The 11,423-nt window shown below is 49.6% G+C and overlaps 1 protein-coding gene across 4 annotated transcripts in view; it reads right to left on the bottom strand.

The window, feature by feature from the left end:
* Positions 1 to 8,599: 8,599 nt before the first annotated feature.
* HEMK1 (HemK methyltransferase family member 1) overlaps positions 8,600 to 11,423 on the bottom strand; it is an 11,156-nt gene continuing 8,332 nt past the window's right edge. For 2 of the 4 annotated variants that reach the window (XM_003800626.2, XM_023519575.1), the window contains exons 8-11: positions 10,352 to 10,460; positions 9,428 to 9,523; positions 9,159 to 9,272; positions 8,600 to 9,002 (exon numbers count right to left, since the gene is read on the bottom strand). In XM_003800626.2, coding sequence (XP_003800674.1) covers positions 8,966 to 9,002; positions 9,159 to 9,272; positions 9,428 to 9,523; positions 10,352 to 10,460 — 356 coding nt within the window. In that variant the 3' untranslated portion in view covers positions 8,600 to 8,965. Of the gene's footprint in view, positions 9,003 to 9,158; positions 9,273 to 9,427; positions 9,524 to 10,269; positions 10,461 to 11,423 lie in introns of those variants that run through there. The other 2 variants (XM_023519576.1, XM_023519577.1) reach the window with 2 other exon arrangements.

Below are 11,423 nucleotides of genomic sequence, written 5' to 3'. Positions count from 1 at the left end.
AAAAAAAAAAAAAGAAAGAATTTGAATTTGCAAAATACATTTATACCAACAAGATGCTTGTATCTTTTTAAAAAGACATATTTTAGTTGCATGTGAAATTTGATATGAAAGAATAAGCTCCACATTCCAGAGGGCTGGGGTGGAAGGGCTGGGGAGGATGAAGAGGAAACCTGAGCTTTTAGTGCCAGCAAAGAGAGCAGGGAGCCACAGTCAGTTCTTGAGCTTGCCTTGAAGAAGGGTTAAGACACATCCATCCAGTACCTCCTCCTAAAACCTTCCAGACTTAGGGGCCTGAAATGCTTCCTCTAACATGGCAGGATTCATATATCTCCCTGCTGAGATGGAGACTCACCTTCTCACTCACCTACCTGTCAATCTGGAACCAGGGTCTGTGTGTCTGTTAGTCCCACCCCACATCCAGAATACATGAGAATTACAATAGCAGCCACTTTTACTGCCTCTCTGCCCCCACAGCAAGGGCTCTTTACCGGGCCCTTCTGCTGTAGGGTATGAAAATTTGGTATCCAGGGGCAGCTGGGAGAAAGCTCAGTCCATTTGATACTTTCTATTTGAGTCACAACTTTCCCTTTTGTTTTGGAAGCCCATGTTGGCTGTGAGTATCCTAAGTAGCCAATGGGGCCCCTCTGGAAGTTGAGGCCCCAGGCTGAAGTTGGCCTCCGTAGCCTGCTCACTCCACGCCTGGCTGGAATGTCAAAGAGGACTAGATTCAAACCCCATTCTGGCCACTTCGTGGTTGTTGGGCAGGCTAAGCCTCAGTCTCTTCATATGTACAGTAGGCCAAGGAAGGCATCCTTCTGTGCTGGGACCAAAATCAAACACAAGGTCAGCTAGGTAGGCACTGAGGCTACTCTCTGCCAGGTGAAGGGGGCTGAAGCAGGAGGGATTGAGATTTATGACAAAGTGTGTATGAAACTGGGCACTATCTAACCTATGGTGGATGCCTAGTTACTGTTGCTGCCAGCACTCAAGGGCTGCCTTTGCACTTTGTGCCCACATGGTCACATGTGCATCTCCAGACACCTGCAACACTGCTTCTGGGATATTCTGAGGGCATCCTACTCTGTTAAGCTCAATGGCTGTCCTTAGCACCTTAGGTGCCAGCTCAGGGTGGCCCCATTCTTCCCAGGTTCCAGTTGGAGTCCTAGACCCCCTTGTGGTCCTGGCCACTCCACAACCCAGATCCAACCCCTCAGAATGCTTGATCCCACTGCTATAGCCCCCAGCCTCCTGCCCCAGCCTGCTTTTCCTGTCAGCTAGAGATAACAGCCTCAATGCCTAACTCTGGAACTCAGCTCAAAAGCTCCCCCACCTTTTGGAGACAGTCTCACTCCATTGCGTCAGGTAAAGTGCAGTGCCATCATCATAATTCACAACCTCAAACCCTGGGCTCAAGCAAACCTCCTGCCTCAGCCTCCTGAATAGCTGGGCCTACAGGTACCCACTACAACACTCAGCTAATTTTTTTCTATATTTTGCAGAGATGGGGGCTTGATCTTGCTCAGGCTGGTCTTGAACTCTTGACTTCAAATGATCTTCCGGCTTCAGCCTCCCAGAATGCTAGGATTACAGGCTTGAGCCATTATGCCTGACCCAACTCTGGACCCTGGTTCCAGAAATGGATTTGGAGCTCAGCCAAGGGCACCCTCCACCACTAAATTACTCCTACACATCTCTGCCATGTGTCTGCAGCTTCCAGGCTTTTGTCCAGACTGTCCCCACTACCTGACATATTCCTTTCCTATGTCCTACCCCCTCGTTCCTGGTATGATGACCAAGGCAAACCTTGGGTAATTTAGCCTGGGCCAGAATCCCCACTCAGCCAGCATACAGGTAGGTTCCTTAGTCTTTCTCAGTTTGGTTTTCTCATCTGTAAAAAGTTCACAGCCTGCACCTTATGGAATGTCATGACAGTTGAGTAAAATAACCCTGGAAGCACTTGGCTCAGGATGCACTATTAAAACTCCATATTTTATAGGCCCCTCCATTTGGTGTCATCTCCCTGGAGACTGATGCCTTGCCCCTGTGCTATGCATATGCCTTCAGTATAAACAAGCCCTCTTGGCATCAGGACAGCTTCAGGCTTTCTAGAGAGCACTCTGGGGACAGTCCTGGCAACCCTGTTCCTACTCCAAAAGTCCACAGGCCCACGTAACTTCTTCACTGAGCTCCATAGGGAACGGCTCAGGACCTGGCTATCCTGGCTTCAGTGTCTCTGACAGCCAAATGGGCACCAGTAATAGCCCCATCCTCCCATCCAGTGCAGCTGACCCCGAACTGCAACCCTGCTAAATCTTTTTTTTTTTTTTTTTTTTTTGAGACAGAGTCTCAAGCCCTAGGTAGAGTGCTGTGGTGTCACAGTTCACAGCATCCTCAAACTCTTGGGCTTAAGCGATTCTCTTGCCTCAGCCTCCCAAGTAGCTGGGACTACAGGCACCCACCACAATGCCCAGCTATTTTTTTGTTGCAGTTGTTATTGTTGTTTAGCCGGTCCAGGGGTGACCTGCCTGCCTCGGTGTATGTGGCTAGTACCCTACCCACTGAACTACGGGTGCCGAGACAACCCTGCTGAATCTTAATGTCATCTGATGCAACATGGAGAGGATTATAAACTCCACCTGTGCAGTTGTGTGTGATTTAAAACTATTCAATGCAAAGCAGCTACTTGGGACTCAGCACCCAGCAGGTACTTAAGAGGCAGGGAGGTAGAGGAAGGCCCAGTGGGTCTGCCCCGATCCTTTGTCCCACTGCAAGGTCCAAGGGCAAGCAATGCTCAAGCAGCACCAGCTCAGGGCTCGCTCTGCTTGCTCAGTTCAAGTAGCAGTACTTCAGTCTCACAGTGATTTCTGGGAACAGCAGAGGGACTTGGCTGCTTCTCTAGGCAGGTGGTACTATTCCTAGAAAGCAAGGTGGGGTGGGGGTGGGGGGGTCTTCAGATGGCAAAGGAAGGGCTGGTGGCCAGGAGCCAAAGGAAAGACCTGGGCTCAAGCTGAAGCCCCGGCCTACTAAGTAGCCCCTGCCCTACTGAGCCTCAATGTCCTGTGAGTGCTTTAAGCCCTGACAATCTGCTCCCTGGGCTCAATAGGGTAGGATAACTGATCCCTCCACAGCCCTGGCCACATGACCTACACAAAGGCTGCAGACCTGGAAGGAGGCAGTAAAAGGGTTGCATCTCCTGCTCTGAGAGGTAAAGTTTCTTAGGAAGATCCCAGACCCTGGGAAGGGGGCCACCTGACCAGGCCTACCTACCATGGGGCAAGGCTGCTCTGAGGTATCTTACCCTTCCGCCTTTAACCATGGTTGGGGATTCAGGCTCAGCCCAGTTCAGGCTCCCAGCAAGGCTAAGGTGGGCTCCTCTGCCCTTTTTATTTTGTGAACTGTAAAACTGGCCTTTCCCGATCACTTTCTTATAGAACTGTTTAGGGCAGATGCTTTGGGAAAAAAGAGGTCCTTAGAATGTGAAGCTCTTATACTTCTGAATTGTTTTTCTTTTTTTTTTTTTGGCTGGGGCTGGGTTTGAACCCACTACCTCCAATATATGGGGCCAGCGCCCTACTCCTTGAGCCACAGGCACCACCCCTGAATTCTGGTTATGAGGCCAAAGATGCCCAAAGGTACTTCCAGATACCCAAGGAGGCCACTGAGGGGCAGGGGCTAGGGGCCAGTTCCCTCAGAGGGGGTGGTACCCACTCAGGAGAAACCCTGTTCTCCTCATAGCTACTGTCTTCAGATGGGCTCCAGATCTTTCCATACTCCCAGGGGCTATAGCTGGGCTAATATGGCTAACATCTGCTCATGAACTTGGCCTAGAGGGTTTTTGTTTTTGTTTTGTTTTTTGAAACAGAGTCTCACTATGTTACCCTTGGTAAAGTGCTGTGGCATCACAGCTCACAGCAACCTCAAACTCTTGGGCTTAAGCAATTCTTTTGCCTCAGCCTCCCAAGTAGCTGGGACTACAGGCACCCACCACAACACTCGGCTATTTTTATTATTGTTGTCATTGTCATTTAGCAGGGCCGGGCCAGGTTCAAAGCCACCAGCCCCAGTGCATGTGGCCAGTGCCCTAACCACTGAGTATAGGTGCTGAGCTAGCCCACAGGGTTTTAAGGGCCAGAATCCCTGGGTTTAGGAGCTACATGGAGAGCTGTATAAGCACCATCTAATTAACCAACCATGGGCCCTTGGAAGCAATAGAAACTAAGAGCACTGTACCAGGAGTCAGGAGGAAAGTGCTATTACTCCTCAAGTAAGCTTCTTCCTCTGTTTGGGAAGGATAATCAAGGATTGGACTTGAGTCTTGCCGTAATTCACCCTCTTTCAGTACAAACAGGCCTTGTTGGCTTCATCCAAAGCTTATCCAGATGATTTGGGGCCAAGCTAACCCTTAAGCCCAGGTGTCCAAACTATCTGTCCCCCAACTTCTTAGCTGTTGTACCCAGCATGAAGCACGGCAGCCCAGCTCCAACCTCCCAGTAGCCCTCCATGTGGCTCCTGGGTTAGGACTTGGCTTCAGGAGCCCAAGCTTTGGCCTGATGGGATGGTACTTCCATAGTCTCCTTCCACAAAGTGACAGTCCTTATCCCAGCCTGGATAAGGGATAGGGTTAAGAGTACCAGTTAGCTACTTGTGTTTGGGACTAAGAGGCTGAGGACTCTAGAATGACCTGATTCTACCCTAAGAACAGAAGGGTGACATAGCCCTACTCAGACTATAGCAGGAACTGGGCACTGCCTGGCAGCTGGAATGAACCCAATCCTCCATAACTTAAATGAAGGAGTCAGGCCCATCAGATTGACCTGAGAGAAAGTTAGAGGCTATTATAATCATTTGACAGATGTGATACCTGCAACTCAAGAATACAAGGCTCCTATTCATTCTCATACATTTGAGGGCTGCTGGGCGAGCTGCACAACTCCATGAGGGACCAGAACCAGACTTGGATCCAATCTCTGAGGTCCTCTCTGAAGGCCAGGGTGGCCCCCATGTCACTGGAGATGAGCCATGAAGACCAGCCTTGGGCTCTCTCCCCTCAATCGCAGTCCCATCCCACATCCACTCTCAGTGCCCGGGCCAGCCTCTCTGAGGCCCACCCTAATCCATCTTCCAGTCTTCTTGCTCCAAAAAAGGGACAGCTCTCCTCAAACATGCTAAGATGTATAGGTAAGGGCCTGGGAAGCTAGGTCTACAGGCTAGGAGAGCAGGGAGCCCCATATCCTGGCCATATCACCTCTCTGAGGAGAGATATTTAAGGTAATTTATCAGGTTTCTCAAGATTCTTCCAACTCCTGCCCATTTCTAAATTCCAATCCCAAAGCCACTTTCATTTTTAGGTGTTTGTTATGATAGCACTCTATGTCAGCCACCAAAATCTGTATTAGCTTCCTGTGGCTGCTGTAACAAATTACCACAAATTTAGTGGCTTAAAAACAACACAAACTTATCATCTTATAATTCTGGAGGTCAGAAATCCAAATTCGTTTCATTGAGCTTAAAATCAAGGTGTTGGCCGGACTGCATTCTTTCTTGGGGCTCTAGGAAAGAAGCTATATGCATGAATTGGTACATGGCCCTTCTCCCAATAATTCCATCACTCTGACCTTTGCTTTCATTGTCACATCTTCTCTCACTGACTCCTACCTCCCTCTCATAAAGACCAGGTATGATGGCTCACGCCTGTAATCCTAGCACTCTGGGAGGCTGAGGCGGGTGGATTGCTTGAGTTCATGATTTCAAGATCAGCCTGAGCAAAAGTGAGACCCTATCTCTACTAAAAACAGAAAAACTGAGGCAAGAGGATTGCTTGAGCCCAAGAGTTGGAAGGTGCTGTGAGCTTTGACATCATCGCACTCTACCTGGCAAAAGCTTGAGACTCCATCTCAAAAAATAAAAAAATAAAAAGACCCTTGTAATTACATTGAGCTTACCTGAATAAATTAAGATAATCTATCCATCTCAAATCCTTAATGTCCTTTTTGCTATGTAAGGCAACATGGTCATAGGCTTAGGTAATAAGCATGGGCACCTTTGAGGACCATTATTCTGTCTATAAGAAGGGGGGTAGGGGTTGCTTTGCCAGCTTCTAGTCCAGTCCAGGGGTCCTGAGGGGTCATGAGTGGGGGAATCAGACAGCTTTCTCAGACAACCCCCTGGCTGGGGGCTGGCTGAGGCCAAGAGCTCCAGGAAACCTAGTGCCTTCACCTGCTGCCACCAAGGACAATCTGTTCTCCTGGCGTAGTTGCTGTGCAGGGATCAGGTGCACTTGAGTCCTTAAAGCAGCCATGGCTCAACTTGAACTGCTGCCTGGCCCAGGCAGGAGGCCAGGCCCTCATGGCTTCCTCTCCCTGCTGACCAGAATATGTGGGCTGTCAGGTCAGATGTGGGTCACATGGTAAGTCTCAGCTGTATTCTAGAAAATGCATATACTGTCTGGTAGAAACTTACTGAACTGGATATGCCAGATATCCAGCACTGCAGCACTGGGGGCTGCAGACAGATGAAAACAGGAAGATTTCTGAATACATAGGACAGAATGGCACTGATGCTGGCAGACACATGGGCTAAGGGAAGTGAGGAGAACAAAGAGGCCAAGGCAAGTGTCCAAAAGGAGATGGCATTTGTGTTAGAGTTTAAAGAAAGGGATGATTTGGACTGGCAGTGGTGGGCAAAGGCACTCACTCCTCATGGAGACATTGCCAGGACAAGGGGAAGGTGTGTTCAGGGAGTGGAGACTATTGCAGGGAGGCTGAAGTCCTGGGCAGGAAAAAATAAAGAATCTGAAGATAGCCAGAGAAAGACATGCTGGTCTGGGGAGGTTTCCCACTTCAAGCCAGCTGTTCTCAAAACTTGTCAGCAGTGGAATCCTTTGTTTGGATGTTGGCTTACTCAAAACACGGATGGGGACTTGGTAGGGGTCCTTGAGGCCTTTCCCACAGCTGCTGCCCCACCGACCCCCACCGCCTTTCAGAAGTAGATTCTGCCTGACACAGACACTACACTTAGGGCATGGGGAGTCAGCCAAGGGATTAAGAAAGGGATTGGGAATAGTTGATGGCCCAGGGTCCAAATGATGGGGGGGAAGCAGAAAAGGGTTTCTTTAAATTAGGGAGCTGGGAGGCACATTTCAATAGAGCTTGACCATCCCTATAGACAGCTAGGAACAGCATCTATATTAGCTTCCTGTGGCTGGTATAACAAATTACCACAAATTTTGTGGTTTAAAAATAACAAATTTATCATCTTATAATTCTGGAGGTCAGAAATCCAAAATTGGTTTGGATACTGACCTTGCCTCTTAGTAAGACAGTGAATCTTAGCAGTCTTCTTAGATGGGCCCCAGGCAGGGGCCGTCCAAGCAGAAGTGAAAGAGTCAGTGAGCGGATCTGCGAGCGCTCCCCAACTGCCTTCTCCTACAGCTTATAGACGTAATCTCGTGGCTATCTGTACCACAGGTGTAGACACTGCAATCACTGATGTTCTCATCCCGTGAGCTTTTATGTTAGGAGAGCCGAATCCCTTCCCCATGCCCTTATCACCAAGATGTTGTATTATTGAGATGTTACTGATGTTTCTTATAATTACAGAGTATTCTGAGCTTAATTCTTGCTTCTCCTTCCTATAAGCTATATGGTCTGCTACACTTAGGGGCTTGCAGAGCCTGGACACCACCATCAGCTCCATGTCTTCCTCCCTTCTGCCTGCAAGGGCTTCTTGACATGTGCCACAGTAGGCAGCTCTAGTCTCTGGCTCTGGCCTCAAAAGCAGAGGAGGGGATAGGACAGGTAAGCCTGCCTTTCCCTGATCTAGAGCCACTGGCTACCTTGGCCTTGGCCTCAGGCCCTGGTGAGGAGGGAAGATGGGGGCTGCCAGGCTACCAGCTTCTTGGCTCCAACTCCAGAGGGCAGAGAGGAGTTAAGAGCCCAAGACTGTCTCTGCCTGCCTCATGTTGGTGTCAAGCACCAGAAAGATGCATGAAGGTATAGGGCCCTCCCTCCCCATGTCCTGGTGGCCATGAGCCTGGACAGACCAGAGCCCAGAGATAAAGTTGAGGTCACAACCTTGTGCAAAAACCCTGTGCCCACTCTCTTGGGTTCTCATTCTTCCCAGCCCCAATCAGGACAAATGGGTTATTTGAAGCCCCAAGGCCAACTCAGAAGATATGTATTAGCTAAAAGCTATGGGAATAAAAAGTAAACAAAAGTCCTGCTCACCTCTCACTGGCTGAAAACTTCAGTTAAATGAATGTGGATGTACAACCCCAAAATTGTATGGTTAGGTAGCCTCAGCCCCACTCCCTCCAGGAAGCAGGCAGTCACCTCCAAGCTGAAGGTTTCTGTGCTCAGAGCCCAGGCCTAGTGAGGACCCAGGGCAAGGGTGGACTAAGGCAACTCTTGGTAGTGAGCTGCTCAATGCCAATTCCCCTGGTATCCAAGGCTGGAAAGGAGTGCCCATGTGCTGCTTTCCACCTCTGTACCACACAGAGGACTGACAGCCAACCCTGCTGAGGTAGAAGAACCTCATTCCCAATAACAGTTGGAGGTAAGGGTACCACAAATCATGGTTAACAAAAATAATTAGGTCCCCATTTGTCAGTTTCCTGATACTTTACTGGCCACATCTGGTACCCACACAGCAATTTTACCAACAGAGACCATGAGCAACCTGCCCTGATTGCTGATTGGCCAAATTGGGAAGCTGGGTCTGCCCAGCTCCTAAGCCACACACTGTGGATGTCTCTGATCTTTGCCTCCCCTGGAAGGATACTCTGGCCTTTGTTTTTTACCCTTAAGTATCCCAGAAATGTAGAGCACAGGGAATCACAACACCATGGGAAATGCTATAAACACCTGAAAAGTATCATCCACCTTTTTCTGAGTAAAATTCCAAGAAGGGTCAACCAGGCACTCAAACAAGTTGGTTCCCCTTGCCAGGTACACACATACCAGCCATGCTATGGCCCAGACCTCTGAATATGCAGGAACCGGGGCCTGAGAAAACAGAGACAAAGGGGCTGGTTACTTTCTGGGCTCCAGGGAATGAGCAGGGGTGGGGAACAGCACACTTTCCCCACAGCCAGGGCAATGGATGGCCTCAGTGGAAAGACAAGCGCGCGGCCATGGCAGATGAAAGGGGCAAAGCCTCACCTCCCACAGAAGTCCCTGCGCACAGCCACGAGATTAAGGTATAGGTCAGGATGGCTCTGAAGCCAGCTGCTAACAAGCTCTGGGTGCCTTGGATCCACTTCCAAGAAGATGCTTCTACATGGGGGAGAAATGGGTGGGTTCAACTGGGCAAGGGTGGAGCCTGCACCTCTGGGTTGCCAGAGTTAAGTGTGTGCAGAATGACTGCCAAAGCACGTCCAGTCCAGAGGAGGCTGCTAGGGGCAGACACAGGAGAACAGTCCCATTCATACCCAGAATACTTCAGGAGCTGGGGTGCCAGCATCAGGATTTGGGTAATGATGTCCATGCCTTCTTCCCCACCGTCCAGGGCCGCTGGGTCTTCATAGCTGAATGGGAAAAAAGTGGGAAGTGAGAGCTTGAGGGAGGGGATGTCTGAAAAGTATGGAGGAGTCTCTACAAAGGGAGCCCATGGAACTTACACTCTGGAAATTTACACCCTGAGCTGAGAGTCAAGTCAGAGAAGATGACCCCCATAGGGATGGCAGCTCCTACTCCCCTACCTCCTGTGGGCAGCACCCCAACAGGCACTGCCAGGCATGCTTGCTAAATCCCACTGACTGATAGCCCTGTCCTCCCTAGGCTGCTCCTGTCCTTAGTCTGGGAGGTCTGGAGCTGGCCCTGACTAATCCTGAGAGCCAGCACCCCAATCCATACTACTGTTGTCCCTTCCAGGAGGTTTCTGGGGTACCTCTGGTTTTCAGCCCTGTGTAAGAGCAGGTTGGCTTTGTACAAAGTCTGGAGCAAGGCTTTAGGCTTAACTTTCCTGCTAAGCCACCATTTGACATTAGGCAAGACACTTTCCCTTTCTAGGCCTCAGTTTTTCATAAAATTATAGATCCATGTACTGAGCACCTCCTCTGAATCCTACAGGTGTCCAATACTTTTGAGTTGTCACTGAGTACTCCTTAAGGCCCTACAAAGCACTACCTCTCTTTTCAGGGGCAGGAAAAAGACTCAGAGAGGTTCAGTGGCTATATTAAGTGGCAAGGCAGAAGCTGAATCCAGGTAGGACTGTGGGCTGTGGCATGCACCCTCTCAACACCACTATCTATTTCAACACCTATTCTCCTACCCTTCTAGATAGTGAGGTCCTCAAGGGCAGACCAATCCCACTAAGCCTTCTCAGGCGTGGCATCCATGTTCCTACCCAGCACCTGAGGATCTCGGGGGCCAGCAGCTCCATGTCCTGGTGGAAAACATATGGAGGGTTGCTGATGATCAAGTCCATGAAGCCCCAGGGCAGAAGGTGTATCCAACTCCCTTCTGTAGTCAAAGAAGGGGACACACAAAAGGGATTGTCCCATTGGGAGGTAAAAGGATGGTAGCTCCACTTACCACCAATGTCCGTAAGTAGTCCCTGCCTCCAAGCCACACCTTGGGCTTATCTCTGTACATGATAAAGCAAACTTGCAATTTTTTTTTTTTCTGAGACAGAGTCTCATTATGTCACCCTTGGTGGAATGCGGTAGCATCACAGCTCACAGCAACCTCAAACTCTTGGGCTTAAGCGATTCTCTTGCCTCAGCCTTCCACATAGCTGGGATTACAGGTGCCTGCCACAACGCCTGGCTATTTTTGTTGTTGCTGTTGTCATTGTTGTTTAGTAGGCCTGGGCCAGGTTTGAACCTGCCAGCCCCGGTGTATTTGGCTGGCGCCGTAACCACTGAGCTATGGGTGCCAAGCCCACCTGCAAATTTGTGGTCAGGATCCTGGTTCCAAGCTAGCAACCTGGGCTGGAGTGTGCATACTCTCACATGGCAGCCCTTCACCTAGAATGTCCTTGCCCTCTCTTACTCCTGTCAAAAACTTACTCCTTGAGCAAGATACACTTCAAGTGCCACTTGCAGGAAGACCTCCCTGATTACAGATTTCTCCTCTGCAGGTCCACTGGTCTTACAGTATGTCTCATAGCTAATAGGGACTAAGAGTAGATGGAGGACAAGCCTGGCATCAGTCAACTGATTCCAGATGGCTCTGATTATTGGTTCTGTGCTGTGCCAGATAGTATAACAGGTGTATCACAGTCCATGGAAGGGGCACAGGGTAAGAAGCTCTTGGATTTCATGGGTAAAATTATGGGAGTCAGAAACCTGAGGATGCTGTAAAGGCTGTGGCTGAGCTATGTAGTGGGCCTCTTATTTCTAGGCCAGGGAGGGGCAGGAAGGGCACCCATGTATTTTAGTCCCAAAGGTTTTCTTTTTTTTTTTTTTTTTTGAGACAGAGCCT

Source organism: Otolemur garnettii, unplaced genomic scaffold, assembly GCF_000181295.1.
Source record: "Otolemur garnettii isolate 467f Iridium unplaced genomic scaffold, OtoGar3 scaffold00179, whole genome shotgun sequence".
Lineage (NCBI taxonomy): Eukaryota > Metazoa > Chordata > Mammalia > Primates > Galagidae > Otolemur > Otolemur garnettii.
Note: the sequence above shows the minus strand (reverse complement) of the source record. Positions and strands in the feature narration are given on the sequence as shown.